Raw genomic sequence first — 21,771 nt, 5'->3', positions numbered from 1 at the left:
ACTATACATGCCCAGCTGTATCAACTCCCTCTTCATTGCTCTGGCCAAAGGATATTGCAGAAAAGTTCTTCTTTTGGCCTTCTTCCCCCATTTTCTGACAGGATTGATTAGCATGTTTAGTATTTGGGAACTACATAGCTTCAAAGCAAATGGCTACCCTAGGGCATTCTGTAATAATGTGGGATTCACACAGGATTGTGTTCAATAAGTAATATTTATTCAGCCCCATCCAACAGTCAGCTAACAACTGACAATCCTGGAATTACCAGTTATAGGAACCTTGGTGTCATGTGGTTCCAAACACTAGGTTCCAACATGGAACCAGAATACCCAGGAAGACAGGTCATCACACTTCTCCCTCTTAAACATTAAACAGGTTTACATGTTCAGCAAGGAAGTAGGCAACAGAAAGATAAAGAAAAACAAAGAAGAAACTACCTAGACATAATCACGCAAGTGAACAGGAGGCCTGCATACTCTCACACTCTTGCGAGAATTATTAGAACGCAGATCAGGAACAGCAACAATATCCTCACATTTCCCTTTTCCCCCAAAATGAGAAACCCAACTATTGTTCCAGATACGACCATCCTCCGTCTTTACAGCATTTTTGAAAATTTTCACAATGGTTCTAGGAACAGAAAACTTCGACCAGTTTTGGCAGCCCACAGGAGCCCTGATCTTTACTACCTCCCCCACCACGAATTTGGAATCCTTAGCAGAATTTCTCCTATCCACATATATTTTCCTTTTCCTCTGTAGTTTCAATTCCCTTTCTCTCCATGCACCCACCTCATTATTTTTTACACCCTTGTCTGCAGCCATCCAGGCAGGACATAAACAAGTGTTAGGTGCTCTACCCTTGAAAAGTTCAAACGGAGTTTTTCCTGTAGTTGAGTGAGGAGAGAATCGATAAGCTGAAATTCTGTTCTGTAACTCCTTTCTCCAGTTCAAATTGTTGACCCTTGCCAACTGAATGCTTTCCTTCAAAGTTTTGTTGAGTCTCTCCAAAGCACCATTTGCCTCAGGGTGATACAAAGAAATCCTCTTGTGGATAATGCCACACTTACTGAGATACTCCTCAACTTTCCCTGAACAAAATTGTGGCCCATTGTCAGAAAGAATGGAGTTCGGAAAACTCTCACGTTTAAAGACAGACTCCAAAAAGGAAATAACAGACTCACTTGTAATCTCCCTTACCAAACTAACCTCCACCCATCTAGAATACAAATCTAATAAAACCAACATAAATGGAGTTTGATGTTCACCATGTAAAGGCCCCACAATATCAACTGCAATTTCATCCCAGGGGTACCTAGGCAACCTCCTGCAAACCATTGGAGAAGACCTCGTCCTCAAAACTTTATCACTTGCCTGGCAAGAAGAGCAATCCCTAACGGTGCGTTCCACCAACAAATCGATACCTGGCCACCAGAAGTCCATTCATATACGTTCTTTCGTCTTTGAAATACCCAAGTGTCCCTCATGAGACATGTCCACCAGAACACTTCTGAGATTAACAGGTGGAACTAACCTAGTACCTCTCATGAGTAAACCATCCACCACTTCCAACTCATCAGCAATCAAAGACCAAGGTTTCTTTAAAGAACGAGACCTACCACCTTCCAACAATTTAATGACTTCCTTCAAATCCTCATCCTTACTCAGCTCTTCTCTTCAAGTATCTTCCTTCACCGCCCCCAAGGTAACGTCACACACCTTTAATTCACCCTCAAAATCGTCAGCCAAAGCTTCCTCAACATTCTCTACAACATCCACCAGCCTAGACAGACAATCTGCCAAGACATTAGTTTTTCCTGGGATATACTCAAACTTGAACACGAACTCCTGCAAAGAAATTACCCATCTCCTTATCCTTGCTGAGATGGAGTCTAACCCCTTTTTTTCAAACACTTCCTTTAGTGGTTTGTGATCAGACCTGACGGTAAAGGAGGAACCCCAAACAAACTTCCTGAACTTATTCACCGCCCAATATATACCTAGCGCCTCTTTCTCTATGACAGAGTAATTCAACTCCGCCCCCTTCAAACATCTCGAAGCACAAGCTATCAGGACCTCCTTGTCTTTCCTCACTTGTAACAACAAAGCACCCAGACCCTTACTGCTAGCATCTGTTACAATAAACGTCGGATCCCCTGCAACAAACGCCTGCAAATTTGGTGCATTCCTCAGATCCATCTTCACCTGATCAAACTCTCTGCTACACTCCTCAGTCCAATTAAACACAGCATTTTTACACATGATTTTCCTCAGATTAACAGTCTTATCTGCGAAATTTCTGACAAATTTATTGTAAAATTCTGCCATGCCCAAAAATGATGAAACCTCTTCTTTTGAACATGGTTCCTTCAACTTTTCAATTGTTTCTACAAGATCCTTTTTTGGACATATGCCCTTCCTTGAGATGTGGTGGCCCAAATAATCTAGCTCATTGACACCAAACTTGCACTTGCTCTGACGCAGAGTTAAACCAACTTCCAACATTTTCTTCAACACAAGGCAAACCCTCTCATCATGTTCCTGTTCGTTCTTACCAGAAATTAGAACATCATCCTGATAACATCTTACCCCCGGCATTCCTTTGAACAGATCTTCCATAATTCTCTGAAATACCGAGGCTGCCGAAACCAGCCCAAAAGGCATTCTTAAGAACTTGAATGCACCCATTGGTGTAATGAAACTAGTAAGCTCTTGACACTCTTCTTTTAGCGGAACTTGGTGATAGGCCGATGCCATATCTAAGGTGGTGAAATAGCATGCCCCATCTAATGTAGAAACCAACTCCTCTATGTTTGGCAAAGGGTACTTGTCAACTATTACCTCTTTATTTAAAGCACGAAGGTCAACACACAGCCGAATCTCATTATTAGGCTTCCTCGCGACCACAATTGGTGCGAGCCACTCAGTTGCTTCTACTGGTTGTATAACCCCAGTAGACAATAACTTCTCAATCTCTTTACCCACGGCATCCTTTACACAAATTGGAATGCGCCTTACTTTAGCAGCAACAGGCACCGCACCCAACTTCAGTTTGATGTTGTGATTGTAACCCTTTATACATCCTAGTTTTTCACTGAACAACTCTTTAAAGTTCTTTATAAACTTGTTCTCCTCATTCTCTACAGCCTGTACTTGAATAACTGGATGAGCATTTGGATTGAGACTCACACCCAACCTTGCCTGATGAGACCAACTCAACAAGTTGTCTCCCCTGTTTACCACATAAACTTTTGCTTCTGTATACCTCCCCTTATATTCGATGCAGTCAAAAAAGTAACCCATTATTTTTATGGGATGTTCTTGATAACCTGTTGGTCTTATATCCGGTTTACACAAAGTCTTTTTCTTTCCAAACACATTTTCAAACACCTCGTTTGAAATAAAAGTAACATGTGAGCATGAATCAAATTTCATCAACACACTTGCTTCCCCAATCAACACATAATCAGAAGGATGTTCTACAACATCATCATTAATCTGAAAGCTAACCAACTTAGTCTCAGTCTTCATATCTCTCCCAACTCTTGTTCTGCAATTTCTACCAATGTGTCCCTTTCTACCACACACATTGCAATTGAACTTGAGGGCAGGACACTCTCTTGCATTTGCCATATGCCCATATCTCCCACATCTGTAACAAGTTCCTTGAAAAGGAGTTGAACATTTCTTACTTGTCTGTATTTTAGAAATACCACCATCAATCTCCCCTTTCAACCTTTCCTCCTCACACACTTTTTTTTTCTTCTCATCCTCTCTCTTCACAGCCTGACACACCACTTCTTGTGTTGAAGAACTAGTTGGCTTTTCATCCTTTTTCTCCTTGCTTAGTTCTCCAACGCATTTTAACATGTGTTCAACCCTTTTTGCAATACCTACCACTTCTTCAAGTGCAGGTTCATCCTTTAGCCACAACTCTTCCCTTATCTTATCACTCACACATCTCAAAACAAACTGATCCCTTATTCGTTCTTCCACCAAACCCCCAAACTTGCAACTTGAAGCCAACTTTCTTAGTGCAGTAATGTACTCTTCAACTCTCTCTTCCTTACCCTGCTCTCGTAACCCTAAATAGTACCTTTCCATGATAGTACTCACTTTAGGAAGATAATGTAAATCCAACTGCTTAGCACACACCTCATACTCATTCAATCCTCTTTGTTCTGCTTGTGGAATGACTGGAAGAGTCTCCAAAATCTCCCGGCCTTCTCCGCCCAAACAATGCATCAATAAAGCATGCTTCCTTTCACCACTCAAATTTGCACCACACACCCTTGCGTAATTTTCAAATATTTTTTTCCATTTTTTCCACCTAATCAGTGGTTCCCCTGGTTCCATCAGAAAGAAAGGAGGTGCAGTTACATTCTGCATTTTACTGCCCCAGTTCCACTCAACACCTTTACCCTTATTCCACTTTTAAACCTTTAACAACAAAGTTCCACCTCCCTTCCCTCAAAAAGGTGTTCCCATCACCGTCGACAGGCTTCAAGTTCTTCAATGTAGAACTAAAAAAAAATTGAGTCTGGTTTTCCTTTCCGGCACCTCTCGGTACTTCTTCAAGTTTGAGTCACTTACTCCATCCACCAAGCTCCTCCGACTTTTCTCTTCCTCACGTTTTCACTCGTTTTCCGTACAACAGGTCCTTCTGTCCTCCTTTACCATTGAAGTAGATACCCTTATAATGTCACGCTCCAAACTGCTGCTTCACCCGTTGCAATACTCCTGAAATAACAGAAAACGAAAAAAAACGATCGAAAAAAATCCAAGATGGCCGCCACTAATCCATCACAAACATTCAGTCTTGTTTCCAAAGTGGATTGGGCTTTCTTTTCTTCTTTTTCCAAAACCAAGTCAAAATGGCCGCCACAACATTAAATGCTTCTTTCTTTGGCTATTCGAGCTTGTTTTCTTTTTTTCCCGACCTAAAATGGCCACCAAGAAACATTTGCATCACTTTCTATGGCCAATCTCGCTTGTTTTTTTTTGTTGTTGTTGTTCTTGTTGTTGTTGTTTGTGTTTTTGTTGTTTTTTTTTTTTTATTCTTGAAACTCGCCCATTCAAAGATGTCCGCCACCTTTTCTACAAACAAATAGGCTTTTTTCTAAGGGAAATCACCCTCGAAAATCGACGTCAGTTACAAGCTCTGTTTTTTTCTATTTTCTTCCAAAAATCATTGTAAAAGACTACCTTTGCCGATTTTCGTCGCGTTTTCGACTTTTTCCACGTCCCTCGCCGCGTTTCCTTCGCTGGGTCACAGCTGTACCTTGAAGATGCTGATCAATCTCCCCTCATCGACACAGCAGTCACGTGAGTCTCTCTTCGCATTTAGCTATTCACCTGTTGTTGGGGCTATCTTGCACGAGTAGATCCCATCCACAAACGTCGCCAGTGTAATAATGTGGGATTCACACAGGATTGTGTTCAATAAGTAATATTTATTCAGCCCCATCCAACAGTCAGCTAACAACTGACAATCCTGGAATTACCAGTTATAGGAACCTTGGTGTCATGTGGTTCCAAACACTAGGTTCCAACATGGAACCAGAATACCCAGGAAGACAGGTCATCACACATTCCTCCAAAGTAAATGGCTCACCTTAAATGGTTCTATCTGCCTATTGAATACTGCCACATCAAAATGCCTTCAGAAACTGCACTGGTGGCATAAAAGTCAGATTTCACACTTGTTCTGCAGGTACATTTACATCACTAAAAGTATCACATCAGGACTTCCATTTCTGCTCTGACTAGCCACAGCCAAAAGATGAAGCCAGCACATGGTAATTTACATTATTTGTGTCATTTGTAGGTAGTTACAAAACTAAATATAAAGTATAGCAGCACTACCAAATGTGGTATACAGAGAAGCAGGAGGCAATGGGATGGTTAATGTGTATGTTGGTGTCATTCCGAGTCATGACTTATGAGTAATTCAGATAATATATACCAACCCAACGGCGAGGGTGAAGGTGAATGGACAGATATCGGATTTATGTGGCATTACGAGGGGAACGAGGCAGGGATGTCCGCTGTCGTCGTTATTATTCGCAATTGCTACTGAGCAACTGGCAGCGAGGCTTCGACAACACCATACACAGCGTTGCATCGGCTTTACATCGAGAGGGTTACGGATCATGTACGCGGATGATACGATGATTTATTTAACCGAACCCAAAGATAATTTCGACATAGTGATGAGAGAACTGATTAGAAATGGTGGGTTGACAGGGATTCAGATTAATTGGGCCAAATCCGTGTTGATGCCACTCACTGATAACACCGAAAAATGGGAGACTGAGTTTCCTATCCTTTGGGAGGCAGGTGAAACAAAATATCTGGGCATGTGGATTAGAAGATCTATACAGGAAATATGGCTAGCCAACTATGGGAAAGTGATTGATTGGATGGAAAGTAAGATGTAGAGATGGAAGCAATTTCCGCTTTCAGTAACAGGGTGTATTGCAATTACGAAAATGGTCATCCTACCCAAACTATTATATTTGTTTGTAAATATACCTATGCCGCTAAACACTCACTGCTTTAAACGACTCAGAACGGGGATCCTTGATCTGGTTTGGGCGGTTAGACAGCCCCGAGTCTCATGGAAGCTACTGACTCTTCCATTCTCTTAGGGCGGCCTAGGGGCCCCAGACTTCGAGCTTCACGGCTACAGTGCACAAGCACAGTATCTACATTACTGGCAACATCCAACCCCGTACCAACCACATGTGGCTATAGAATTAGATATAACTGCGCCCACCTCACTTAATGCAGCAGTTTACTATCCTTATAAATGGTCTCACTCTGACATAAATACGGTCGAAACAACACGATGGGCGTGGAGAAATATAGCAAAGCGGGCGAGCCACGAAGAATTATATGCTCCATCTATGCCACTGGGGGGCAATCCACTAATTGGTCCGCTAATGGACAAGGCTATCACTGAAAGCGCAAGGGGGCGCAGCTTGATGGTGGGACAGGATCTATACCCAGATGATGAGTACTTGTCTCTTCAGAAGATGTGTGAGCCAGATACACCCTAGGCATCCGATATGCTGTTGTATTATCAACTCAGGGTGGCATGCAGGGCGTGATACACTGAATTCCCATGTGCTCCAGCCCCATTACTGCCGCTAGAAAATATTTTGTCAAATAAGTCCCCTTGGAAATTGATAACACGAATTTACAATGTAACGCAAAAGTCTTCCCTCATCATTTTAAGTACACCAAAAGCTGAATGGGAGAGGGAAGCTGATATTACGATTACGGACAAACAGTGGCAATTCTGCTGTTCTCAATTGGAACATCTATCACCAAACTATAAGTTACGACTTATAAATTTTAATTGCTTGAATAAAAATTATCGTACACCTATACAATTACATTGTATGGGTCTACAACAAGATGCGAGGTGTTGGAGATGTGGGGCGCAGGAGGCATCGGTACTCCATTTAGCAAGGTATTGCAGTCCAATAGCGCAGTACTGGTCGGAAATATTTAGACACATTGGAAACATTATAGACACACAATTGCAGGCTATTCCACTTGTGGCACTTCTGGGATTTGTACTTGATGTCCCTAGAGCTTCCAGCAGACTAACATCCATGTTGCTGTTGCTTGCCAAATGTCAAGTAGCGATGCATTGGAAAAAATCGCATCCACCTACTGTGGCAGAATGGATAAATACGGTCATATATTGTAAAGATCAATTGTCGACTTATTGGGAATTATTGCCTAGTAGATCTAGACCCTTAGATCTGTGGGTACCATTCGTAACTTGGCTGGGACAATGGGGCTCTGACCTTCGGGCAGGGCAACATATGTGAACAACTCTCCGGTTACAGCTGTATGGATGTGGTACTCATCATGTAATGCTCAATTTGATTCCATTGTTGTCTCCCTGAACTTGTTGCGGGGTGGGTTCCTGTGGTTGTGGACAGGTGGGGTACGTGGCAGGCATTCTTAGGTAGATAAAAACAGTTTAGATCTTGGGCTACTAACTTGATGACATGGTAGGGGGGACGTGGGATGTTCACTAGTTTTGTAAATATGGGTTTATATATTGCAAATGATATGTTCTAATATTAACACTATGGACAAGTCGATTAGTTTGAATGTAAGGAATCCTGACTCACTGCCGGGACCCCGGGATGTCAGCTTAAAGGCTGTGCTCTTAGAGGAAAAGTCATTTAATCACATGCTGCTGGCCCCAGGGTTGTAGGCAAACAACTGTGTTACTTGTGTGAAAGACATTAAAGGTTTTGAAACTTTAAAAAAAAAATAGTCATGACTTATGAGTATGGTGAGGGTGAGAATTGAAATATTCAACAACTGATAAAGAAGTAAAGAAACAATACGAGGAGAGGAAATTGGGGAAAAATGGTGGGAGACGAAAGTGGAGTGATTACCAAAAATGCTGAATTGGTGCTAATTATGTAAAATATAGTCTATAATAGATTCTGTGAGAGTCCGTAGTTGTGTTTGGTGACATGAACATTTCTTCTTCATTAGGGAACCTTATTGATTCCTTAACTGGTGTGGAAATTCTTCTATTTTCCAGAGGTTGGTAGAGTTGTCCTGTTTAGATATTCCACAGGGGACTTCCTTTTGTACTTTTGAGAAGCTTGTATGATCTTGTGTGCAATTGTTACTACCAAGTCTGTGGCGCTGCCGCACAGTCCACCACTGGGAGACACATTGTGGAATGGAGATTTCCAACAAGTGATGATTTTCTAGAATTTAAGAGTTATGGTATTGGAGGTCTAGTATCTTTAGTTGTTCTGTAGATGATTACTGGGCAGGCATGAGCGATAATCGAGCGATGAGAGAAGTTCCTATAGGGAATGGCCAGGTCCAGTGATCTTATGTTTATGATGAAGTTAGGGAGGTTACTTCAATGAAGCCATAGTGTGAAGTAGTGGAACAGCATGTATTCAATGTCGGGTCCTCTTTTCTCTTTTAACTTCACATGCAAGAATCTTTATATTTAAAGCCAACATTGTGTTTTTAGAGGGACAATAATGTCACACGGAAGACAAAGTAGACAGATGTCATTATTGAGACTGACTTGGAGCATCTGATGCACCTCTCCCAGATTTGTCTTTGTGTTTGTTCAGATAGGTTAATATGAAAGAGTTTTTGCCATGACTGCCATGGCTGATGTGTTTCTGTCTATCAGCACATTTTACATTGTTTACCCTATAGTGACTAGTTTATTTGTGTGGGCGGACTTGAGTTTCCCTTGCTGTTCGCCTGTATTTTCCTCTGTGTGCCTCTCTCGCTTTTGAGTATGCCCTCTTTAATGCTCCTAGAATTATGTGCTTTCCCCTCAGCTCGTATCAACACACTGCCCGCTTAATGCAGTGAAGCGTGCTGCTCCCCAGTCGTCATGCAGCATGGACATTGCATCCCCAGATTTCGTCAGCGTTGTTTGGAGCAATAGCTAGAGTCAGGTTACTTAGTGAATGTACATTGCCATAGATCACACAGTGCACTCTCTCTAATGAATATCAATCACAAAAAGCAATGATGCCCATCCTTCATTCTCTAATGTGTGAGAACAAATATGCAGGATGGCCTCACACCTTCATCATCAGCCATCCCGCGCTCACCAGGGAATCCTCTAGTGGAAGGTGGCATGTTTCAGCCCTGAAAAGGCCTGATGCATCGGGAGGAGAATACAAATACTGAAATAGGTACCGCAGTAGGATGACACCTTTTACGAATGTGTGACTACAAGGCTTACCTCTTTTACTTCTCCTTGAGGTGTGGTTTTCTCACAGGGGCCATTTAAAAAAATTAAGAGCTAAGCGTTTTGCCATTACCAGCAATCAGTAACTGGTACTGTGTGTATGAGATTATGTTAGAGAGGCTCGAAAACATTAAATTAGATAGTGTAAGAGACGAGTTTACCACTAGTGTTGTGAAACCTGAGTTGACATGTTCTTTTTGCTCACAGAAATTAAAATTGAAGATTTTCAGATAGTTTTCAGATACTGAACCATAACTATCCAATAAAGTATTAAAGAAAAGTACTTACACGTTTTATTAGTATGTATGGTAAAGATACCGGCTGGCTGAGAATGTCCGCCGTTTCCCAGTTCCTGTGCTCATGGTGTCTGTCGGTGGATCAGGCATGAATTGCCACGATCACTATGGGCTTTGTTTGCGCAGTAATCTTAATGGAAAGATGCACCAAGGTAACTGAAGGTCTCTCACCTGAAACACTGATAGATAACTGCGAATTTGAATGACCCTAAGTAAGCGAACCGCAAAAAAGTGGAGGGTGGTGGTAGAAGGAGCAACAGGGGTTCTGTGGAGCCAGTCATCGGTGCAAACTGGCGGAGAGCAAGGCCAGTATTCGGGGAGCCATGTAGAAACATCGGAGGAGAAGCACACATGCAGCTCCTCTGCAGGAGTCGAACACCTGGGGCTCCTGGTGGCTGCAGCAGACGCATGAATGGAAGTGTAGTGGAGCGGAAAGGAGGCTGCAGACACTCTCACATATGTTCGCTGGCTGGTGGAGAGGAAGGTTCGAATGCCACCCAGAATAAAACCTGCAGCAGGGATTGCAGAGGGAGCAAGATGGACAGAGACAGCACTAGTCTGGCTACAAGGGGTGAGAGACCCATGTCATAATTTGGGGCATAATATGATGGAAATGAATATAGTATTACAAACAATGATTACACAGAAAGAAGCTAGATCAAGCAGACAGCGGTGAGCGATAACAATGTATCCACTATTACTGCTGCCTCTACTGTGTGTCTGACTAAAGGAGATAAAACCACATACTCAGTGCAGGCTAACAATAAAGTCAGGGAGATAGTATCAGAAGATGAAGAGAAGGAAGAGAAACAGGGTGAGGCAATGGAAGGACAAGGGTAAACCCTCTGCTTGTCAAACTGAAGTTAGACAAGAGGGGTCTGCAGAGATGTTTGTGTGCGCTGCATTTTCAGGGAATATTACAATCGGATTATAACTCTGGTGGTTCATGCACTTGAGTGAAAGATCAGTGAATTGTTTATTCACAGTTTGTGACTTGTGATGTGGTAGCATAGAGGGTAAAGGATCCAGCTGCAAAGCACAAAGCTTGACATGCAGATCACAGGTTAAGATTTTATTTTGATAGCTCCGTGGGTTATTGCTTTTGCAACAGAGATCTTTTAGTTACTTGGAATTCATAAGTAACAATCCATTTATCTAGCACAGCGAGCTATGAATTGACACCAAAGTGCTGCATGCAAATGGGAAGGCATACGTTTGGAACCTTACTGTTTTTCCCTTCAATCGTTCATTATTCTAAGGTTGCTAAAAAAGGGTTTGTTTGGGTAGCAATGCCATTTTATTAGTATCAAACCCCAATCGTTGTGTTACATTTATGGGACAGATTTACTAGCAATGTTCTCCTGGTGTGAATCACAAAAGTGATGCAAATCTGCTGAAAGGTGTTGTTTTGGGGCTTACTTTCCAGTGCAAATCCTATATTGCGTTGGAGACTTGCCCTAAAGTAACACATAGTAGCACTACACACTACTTATGTTAAAGAGCCATTCTATGGGTGGTACATTGTCACTCCAATGCACTCACCCATGGATTTTAATGGTAGTCACCATTTATTAACTTTGGTAGAAAGGGACTGGCATAAAAAACGTACACCTCCTCAAAGCATGCATGAAGTTGAAGAAAATATATATTTTCTCAAAATCTTTTCAACTTTCCATGTGTGGTACACCATATAACACATATGCAAAGTGGTAAAATGTTAAACATTGTCAAAGCATAGAACTTTCTGTTGGAAGGTTAACCTTCCTTTATAAAACCTAAGCTTGAAGTCACACAAACAGCCTTACATTATGGTGCAGGGCTTTGTTCACTGGTGCAAGGCAGCCTAAGGTACAGCAGCACTAGAGGAGAGAGCAACAGCAGATGTTGCTGTTCTGCTTTCTTCTTTTCATGCAACACAGCGAAGCAACTTTAGTTCCTGGGCATGGTAAAAAACAATTATTCTGCCCCTTTGTTTTCCCAGGTGAACTAATATCATCACATAATGTCTACCAGTATGGATGACACATGACTCGTACACCTTGTATTCTCATTGTCATAAGTAACATTTCCTATACATTCATTTAAACTCTTTTATGACTCATTGTCGCTGTATAATATGTTTGGTTAGTGCTCCGACAGTCTACATTGGGATCAGTAGAGCTATCAAATAAATAAATGTGAGAAGGGGGCTAAAAGGAGATTGAGGTACCATTGGCGGGTTGTTGTGAGGGAATCTGTGAAGAAGAAGGTCACTGGGGGTGCCAACAAAGGTTGTTGCACCTGGCACTACCAATGCTAAGGCAGGCCTCTAACAAAATCACAACACAGCTTGAGGAGTAATCTCAGCCATCACAACCAAAATGTGAATTGCTGGATTTTCGACCTGGTTTTTCCAGCGGGTTTATCCCCAGACTTTTTGCTTTTTGGCCTCCTGTTTTGTAACCTGTTTTTGCAGGTATTATGACTCCGGGGACTTTACTATTGCTGATCAGTGCTAAAGTGCCTATGCTGTGCCAGTAAATTGTGTTTATGGATTGGTGATTCCATGATTGGCATATTTGATTTACTAGTAAGTCCCTATTACAGTGCACTGTGTGTGCCAGGGCCTGTAAATCAAATCCTGCGAGTGGGCCTGCAGCACTGATTATGCGGCCTACATGAGCAGCCTCTAAATGTAACTCAGACCTGCAACTGCAGTGTCTGTGCACAGTTTGGTACGGCCATGTCGACCTGGCAAGTGCACCCACTTGCCAGGCCCTAACCTTCCCTTTTCTCACATGTAAGACACCCCTAAGGTAGGCCCAAGGTAGCCCCATGGGCAGGGTGCAGTGTATGTGAAAGGTAGGACATGTACTGAGGTGTGTGACATGTACTAATAGTGCAATACAGTGTATTTCGTTTTTCACTATTGAAAGGCTATCTGTCCCATAGGATGCAATGGGTGATTATTTATAACATCTTATAAATATAACTTCCCATTGGGACAAGATAGGAAGATAAAGTATGCCTGAACCCAGAATATAAAAATGCATCTTTTAGTAAAGATGATTTTTATATTGTGGGTTTGAAAATACCAGTTTTAGAAAGTGGGTATTGTCATGCTTGGCCAGCCTATGTGCCTCTGTTGGTTTGTGGATTGACTGTCTGGCTTTGGAGTGACAGGGGCTGGGGATGTGCATTCTCTTAGACAGCAATGGGGTTTATGAGTGTTCTGCCTTTCCTGAATGTGGCAGGGCTGGGCTGAGTAGATCTGGGCTGCATTTAGAGTAGGTGGACGAGATTTCCTTGCACCTGAATAGGCCTGGTCTGCCTTACACAATGCTGCTTCCACCTCCTGCTGGGAAGCTGGGCCAGAGAGGACAGAACTGGTTTTGAATGAGCACAGAGCCTCCCTGCCACCAGAGAAGAAATAAAACTGCTGTATAAATATTGGGGAGCAGACCCCAGAACTTTAGATTACTTCTGGAATTCAGGAGAAACCTTTGCCAAGGAGAACAGCTGGAGAAGCTGAGAGAATTAGTGCCCTTTTGTTCTGTGCTGTCTGGGGTTGGCATTCAGTGGCTCTTTCTGCCAAGTTAAGTACAAGGACTTTGCTGTGTGATGTGTCCCCCGCTTGAGGAAGATCTCCAAGGGCTTGAAGTCGAGCGTGCCTCCTGTTTTGAAGGGTAAACATCCTTTACAATGCGGTGTTTACACCACGGGGCCTTTACGACGCAGCCATCACAGCGCAAGTCGTTACTACGACTTGCGCTGGATGGTGCTCTTGCTCAAGGAATAGTTTAATTTTCTATTCCAACACCTTCCCTACTGTTACGTGGGCTGGAGTTGGAATAGAAAATTAAAATAATCCACAATCCAGCGCCCTCCAACACAAGTCGTTGTAACGACTTGCGTTGTGATAACTACATTGTAATGCTAGCGCGGTGTAAACACCGCGTCGTAATGACATACATCCGTTTTGAAGTCTAATGGATACAAAGATTTCACCCCCAGCTCCCCTGAACTTCCTTGCTGGGAGTTCTGACCTGCCAAGAGGTGCCTGCTGCTGTTCTGGGCCTCTGGAGGTTGTTCCTGCTGTTGGGAGCTGGAAAAGTAATGCAATGACGAGAAGCGTGACGCATTCACACTTGTTTCCGACACATCGCTGAAGAAACCGAGGCATCGCCTGCCCGTGTCTGGAGAAATCATTGAGTGCATTGATCTAATGAGTGAGAGATCACTGCACCAATTCCAACGCAGGCAGTGCTGTGCGGCTGCACAAACCAAAGGATCATGGGACCGCGGCTGAAGAAACCAACGCAGCGCAGTTGCCGCATCGAGAACCGCTGCGTCCCCGATTCTCATGAATCGCACCGGGGCACCAAGTCTACAAGGACACCGGGTCTGCATTAAGAAACCAACACATCACCTCCCCCCACAGTAAGAAACCGACACATCATCTCCCCACAAAGTAAGGAGCCAGCGAATCACCTCCCTTGCATGGCAGTAAGGAACCGACACATCACCTCCTCTGGAATAAGGAATCGACACATCACCTTCTCTGTGCATATGGAACCGATGCATTACCTTCCCTGCAGCTGTTCTTGCTTCTGACTTTGATGCATCCAAGGTACTTTCTGTTAAAAGTGTCGCATCTAAAGTTTGCTATGGACAGAACATGTTTTTACCTTCTAAGAAGTTTTTTTTGGTAACAGTATTGTGCATATTTTTGTCATTTTGGTTTTGTTTGGTTTAGATAAAGATTACTTATTTTTTCTAATCTGGTGTGGTGTCGATTAGTAGTGTTTTCACTGTATTACTGTATGTGTGCACAAATGCTTTTTAAGCAGCCACTAAGTTTAACCTGTCTGCTCGTGCCAAGCTGCCAAGGGGGTGAGTAGGGGTTATTTTAGAAGTGTATCTTCCTTTCCCAGACTAGGAAGAAGGGCCCTACATGGACATCAGTGCAAACCATTGCCAACTAGAGACTCCCATTTCTAACACTGGATTTTACGCAAGTTTACACCTACATAAAATAAATTAGTTCAAATAAATAAAACTGAGCCACAACCAAAACATTGATTTACTGTCAAGAAGCAAGCTCTGGGCACAAAGTTGTAACACATGATTATTGATGATAATCCAGCCATCTTCTCTATGATTGGAGAGGACACTCCTGCAGCCATTCCCACTTCAAGGAAACTGAGATATAGAGAGAGAGAGGGACAGAGTGAGAGAAAACACTGGCTCGACCTTAGGGTGGTTCCTATCAATCGTCTAGTAACTCCTCCTATGGCTTATATTGGACTCAGGTTTCTCATGTTTGTAAATGCATTGAACTAGGAAGGTGTATGTTATAAAGGAATAAAGTATACATGATAACATTCAGGTACCATGAGCATGATAGTATGACTTATTTGAACCTCTTTGTACACTTACATGATGCACTCTGGTACGAGCAGTTGACAATTCAGTTAGGTCCGTGAACCCTCCCTAGACTTAGAACCGTAACAGCTAACACACACGCGGAATGCCAAACTGCAACAAAGTTCGAAAAGTAGGAAGCAATTCCTACAGTCGCAAAGTACTTAAGAGAAGAGATGGGAACTGGGAGAAAGTAAAGGGAAACACAGCAAACATGCAAGGGAAGACAGAAAGTGAATAAACTAACAGCTGTCGAAAGCCCTACAACCAACGAAGTTGCAAGGCAACTTCTTCTGGTCTGTTGACTCTACTTAAGCTAACCTGGAAGTGTACATCTGGGTGCTCCTTTTCTTCTATTCTTCTTCCACTGGTTCCTGATCTGGACGTCCGTCCTCCTGCACTGCCGCTCCAGTCTCTATAGGCCTGGCCACCACCTTCTCGGTTCTCGCAGTGCTCGTCCATCCTGCTCATCGAAACATCGTCAACCTCTACCTGATTAACTAAACTGTAAATATATATGAAACAGTTTCACAATCTGGAAACATTTGATATGAAACCAATAATGTACTTTTTATTCGGTGATGAGGATTTTCTCTTGTGTCACACCTGGATTATTAAACATGTTTTTATGCAACATTTCTTAGCATCAGCATGTGTTACTTAGGGCATATATATGAAAATAGAGTTTTGCGATACTCAAATTGCGATTTTTAGTTAATCGCAATTTGAGAATCGCAAAATGCAATGTATGTGGGATTTGCTAATAATTTTGCATATTCCTTATTTGCGAATCGCAAATTGCGATTTGCAAATAAGAAATACCTTCCCTTTAATTCCTATGGGCTAAAAGGCCCATAGGAATGAATGGGAAGGCATTCTCAATTTGCAATTAGAGAATCGCAAATTGAGAATGCAATTTCAAGTGTGCCAGGTGTCAAAAGGACACCCTGTTGAACCCCTGAAATGTGCATGTCCATCACCACCCCTTGTTGTTAATTATTTTGTCCACCCTAAGCGTGGAAGGGTATGCTCAGACATGAGTCCCTTGCTCACTGCACCATCAGGATTCAAGCAAGCCGGGCCGAAGAGGCTGAAATGCCAGAAACCGGTCCCCGGTAGCTTGTTTCCTTTCCAGTGTAAGAATTGGCTTTGTAGTTTGGTTTGCCCTGTTCCCATCATGCACTGGGACAGGAACAGACTAATTTGCATACAGCCAGGTTCTGAAACTGGGATGATGCAGTGAGCTAAAAAACGGTGTTGGATCTAGCCCTGATCTCTTGACTGGGTGAGAGTTTTCTGCTTAATTCAGAGACTCTGTCCATCACCACCCCTTGTTGTTAATTATTTTGTCCACCCTAAGCGTGGAAGGGTATGCTCAGACATGAGTCCCTTGCTCACTGCACCATCAGGATTCAAGCAAGCCGGGCCGAAGAGGCTGAAATGCCAGAAACCGGTCCCCGGTAGCTTGTTTCCTTTCCAGTGTAAGAATTGGCTTTGTAGTTTGGTTTGCCCTGTTCCCATCATGCACTGGGACAGGAACAGACTAATTTGCATACAGCCAGGTTCTGAAACTGGGATGATGCAGTGAGCTAAAAAACGGTGTTGGATCTAGCCCTGATCTCTTGACTGGGTGAGAGTTTTCTGCTTAATTCAGAGACTCTGTCCATCACCACCCCTTGTTGTTAATTATTTTGTCCACCCTAAGCGTGGAAGGGTATGCTCAGACATGAGTCCCTTGCTCACTGCACCATCAGGATTCAAGCAAGCCGGGCCGAAGAGGCTGAAATGCCAGAAACCGGTCCCCGGTAGCTTGTTTCCTTTCCAGTGTAAGAATTGGCTTTGTAGTTTGGTTTGCCCTGTTCCCATCATGCACTGGGACAGGAACAGACTAATTTGCATACAGCCAGGTTCTGAAACTGGGATGATGCAGTGAGCTAAAAAACGGTGTTGGATCTAGCCCTGATCTCTTGACTGGGTGAGAGTTTTCTGCTTAATTCAGAGACTCTGTCCATCACCACCCCTTGTTGTTAATTATTGTGTGCACATGTGGCACACATACATGCCCTAGGGGTATGTATGTGTGCCACATGGCACCTTAACAAAATGCAAAATAGTGCATTTTTAAGTGAAATCGCAAATTACTACCAACTTGAAGTTGGTGGTAATTTCCAATCCCTTACGGCCAAATCGCACTTTCTTATGCGCTTCTTCTATTGCATTTAAGGAATCGCAATTTGTGATTCCTTAAATGCAATCGCAAAATAGGGAATCGCAAAATTAGTGATTCCTTATTTTGCGAGGGGGTTTGTGTGTGCTACATTGCACACTGCCAATTTGCGATCGCACACGCTGAAATTCTTTTGCAATCGCAAATTGGCTTCATACATATGGCCCTTACTCACTAGTCACTGAACTGTTTACTCTGCATATGCTGAAGTTCCTTTCTTTGTATTTCAGTGCCTGGTAATATGTTTTCTTAACATTCTATGCCTGCTCATCTGTACCCTGTTAAAAATGCATTATCACATTATATCCATGTATTACATTGGCTGTCGCTACAAGAAATATGCCTTAAGAAAGTAAAAGATTCATTGTTTTCTGTGCCGTCAGCTTATTAGGGGATATTATATTTAACACATAATAGGTGGAATGCTACTTGGCGATCAATTGATCTATAGTGGGGACCTGTCAATCTATGTTTGGGGTTTTATGTCACAATATAGTGTTTCAAATGTAGCGCATCTCCTAAATATCGACTTCTAAAAGAATTTGAAGGTAAGTAAATATAGGAACTGCAAACTAGTGGCGGCAGACTGGCTGCTGCCTGGACAGCACTCTGCTCCAATGGTACCGTATCCTGCTGCAAGATGCACAATTCAGTAACTTCACATACCTCTGCTTTAGTGCTACTGCAGGCTCAGAACACTGATGGAATCAATTGAGCACCTCTGCTTCGCTCTACACATAATGTATTTTTTATTTATGGGAAGGCTGTGTGGATTTGAAAGGCACGGTTTACACAATTGCAAAATGAGGGCTAACCAAACCACCAATTGATTCATTTATGAGACACTTCTAAATCTCTACATACAGCAATTCACTTTACCAAATGTCATTACTTAACTAGCTTGGACTGCGCTTTCTGTATTCTGTTTCGAAAACTGCTGAAGGTTTTGGCAGCTGAGATCAAAGAAAGATAAAAGATTCAAAAATGGCTCTCTTCCCACAGGGACACATAAACCTAGTTGGGAATGTTCAACATGATACATATTTCAAAAAGAAAACGGAAACTTGTGGCGGGGCAGCGCGTTACTGCATTTCACTTTCATATGACGGCACATTCTGAATAATTATGCTCCTTCGTTATAGGGAAAGAAATAACACCGTGTTTTGAGATCTTTCTCCTTTCAATTCAAACGCAAGATGTGCTTTGACAGAATGGGGCCAGCTCATAAAATCAAAAGGATAGCAAAATAAATAAAATTCCTGAAACCTGAGCATGTGCACTATAGCATTGCGCCCCTTCTGACTGTGGTGTTGATGTTGGCAGGCAGTCGGCTGTGATCGACAGCTCGGGAGCAATGCCAAGGAAGACAACTGTGGAGTCTGTGCAGGGGATGGCTCGACGTGCCGGCTGGTGAGGGGACAGACCAAGTCACATCTTTCTACAGAAAAAAGTAGGTGTTTTATAAATACTCTCTAACGCTTTGAGCAATTATGTTTTGGATTTTAAACCAATGACGTGCCATCAGACTACACTTGAGTTCTGTTGTGAGTGCAGCCACGTTCATGGGGGCCCTGTTGAAGAGCTCATTCTGTGTTGGAAATATAGCACGTGGCAGTATATCACTCAAATATCACTATGCAATGCGAAAAGAAATACAAAAGGAGGAAATTAGGGAAGTACATAGTAATAGTGTTACAATTATACTGTCAAACAACAACCAAGGGCCTCATTCCAATGTAGGGTGGATACTTTCCGTCCGACACCGTCTTGGTTTCAGGAATTGACGGACTCGCGGTCGGCGGTTACGCCTGACCGATTACGATGCGAACGAACACTGTTCGGTCGGAATCCCATTGATCCCTGTGGGAGCCCGTGTTCTACACGACAACACGTGTTTGCGGAAAACCCTGCACCCTGTTGCGGGCACCCCACAGTGCCTGCCACACAGTGCAGGCTTTTACAGGGGGGTGCCTTAGGTACCCACTTGGTGACCAACCAAAGGCCTCAGGATGGAGAGGGCCCTGCTAGGGGCCCCCAAACTCACTTTCTGACAGCTTTTTCGTGTTGGACAGGCTGACTCAGAAAGGCTGTTTGAAACTTGCATCATAATTGCTCAGTCACAAAGGCTGTCCCTAGAGCTGTACGATGCAGTTCCCACCAACATGAATTCTCCGAGAGCCACTCGGAACCAATACGGAAAGACAGTGCAGTTTACAATCCGACCGCGAACATCATAATCGGTCAGGCGGATTGTGAACAAACCGAGTCAGTCTGAAGGGCTCTTACATGGTCTAGGGAATCCGACTGTCGGGAGGAGGCTTCCCGCCCAACATCGTAATGAGGCCCCAAGTGTAAGGAAGACAGAGTCTCAAATAAACTTGAACTGTTTATTATGAGACAACACCAATGCCCAATTTCTCCACAGCTCCCTCACTAATTGTCAGAACTTTCAACCAGGTTTATTCAACATTCTATGGAAGGGAACAAAGAAAAGGGACAGAGGGGTGGAGTGTACCATCTTAAGAGGATTACGAAAAAAGATATACAATTGTAAAATATGTATTGACAAGTGAGTGAAGGATCTAGATTGTTGCTGTCTCAATTATAAAAGATAGATTATAAAAGGTTAGATGCAGTAAACCATTTGTGCACCTCTGTGTTATAAATGTGGGCAACAATTTGCGATCCTAAAATGGAAGTCCTCAGAGTATCAGAATTTGCAGCTTTTTATGATTGACAATTCTCTTATGCCTGTCGAAACGTACACGCACACCTACTCGCTGGAGTTTGCGAAGGATTAAGTCTGCGATATTGTTGAAAAAGATTGCAACACATATGTAAATTCTTGCATGCACCCAATAGCTGTGAATACACAAAAGACTGCAGTTGTGTTTCCTTCTCTGCAATAGAAGCATTCACAAAACTACTTTGAGAAAAATCATCAGTAAATGTGGCTTCAGGTTGGGGAAGGAACCTCTCCAAATGTAAGTCGGTCAAATGCAAGGAATTTGACCACAGGGAAAAGTGTTTCTCTGTTTTGGAAAAACAAAAACAGGTTTTTACCGAAAAAGTCTAAATCACACCATAAACCATTTCCAAAAATGTCTAGCATTAGAAAGGTTAGGTTTCAGGAAGGTATTATTTTTGGAACTGCAGACGTATCATAGATTTTTAAGTGTAACCCTCTGTACTTCTGTGGTTAAACATTAAAATGTAGGATAGATTTAGATCTAAGTCTATTTGCTTAGATTTGCCCCTTTCAGTGCAGTTTCAAGTCAATAGAAAAACATGTTGGTGATTTTAACTTTGGAAATTTCATTTTACTACTATCAGACTGATGAAAAGGTAAGTCACACCTACAGGTGTACTACAAATCCATGCAGCAGAACCACTAACCAATGTAGAACCCTCATTAGGAGTATCAGGACTTGAGCGGTGATTCTCAATGCCCTTTAGAGAGTAAATACAGCAAATAACTGTGGCTCACTTGGGATAGGATTAAACAGGAATATCACACGAGTGATATTAGAAAAAGAATAGAAAAGCTACACAAGGAAGTATATTTTGAAGTTAAAAACTCTTAGAATCCCAGTTGAACTTGGCCCTTTTTGCAGGGTCTTCCCTGGACTTTTTGCCTTCCTCCTACTATTTTTTCTGACCTGGTGTTGGAGGTTTTAGGACTCTCTGCACTTTATCACTGCTGTCCAGTGTAAAGTGCATGTGCTCTCTATGGTAAAACATGTTAAGATTGGTCTACACCTGTTTGGCGTATTTAATTTAGCTATCAGTCCCTTGTAAAGTGGTATCTCAGATACCCAGAGCCAGTAAATTAAATACTACTGGTGGGCTTGCAGCACTGCTTGCCCCACCCACCAAAGTAGCCTTTCAAACCTATCTCAGGCCTCTGCCATTGCATGGCCTGCGCGCGCAGTTTACTGCCGTGGTGACGTGGCACATAAAGTGTGTGCCACGTCTGTGACTCCCCTTTTACTATATATCAGTCACCCCTAAGGTAGGCCCTAGCTAGCACTATGGGCAGGGTGCATTGTAGGTAAAAGTTAGGACATGTGCCTTAA

At 42.8% G+C, this 21,771-nt stretch overlaps 1 protein-coding gene across 1 annotated transcript in view; it reads left to right on the top strand.

Annotated features, from left to right (window-relative positions):
* The window catches only part of ADAMTSL3 (ADAMTS like 3), a 2,298,702-nt gene that overhangs the window by 1,205,352 nt on the left and 1,071,579 nt on the right, over positions 1-21,771 (top strand). The window contains exon 7 of the mRNA XM_078684728.1: positions 19,019-19,145. Within this exon, the coding sequence (XP_078540854.1) occupies positions 19,019-19,145 (127 nt within the window). The remainder of the gene's footprint in view (positions 1-19,018; positions 19,146-21,771) is intronic.

This window comes from Lissotriton helveticus, chromosome 3_2, assembly GCF_964261635.1.
Source record: "Lissotriton helveticus chromosome 3_2, aLisHel1.1, whole genome shotgun sequence".
Lineage (NCBI taxonomy): Eukaryota > Metazoa > Chordata > Amphibia > Caudata > Salamandridae > Lissotriton > Lissotriton helveticus.
Note: the sequence above shows the minus strand (reverse complement) of the source record. Positions and strands in the feature narration are given on the sequence as shown.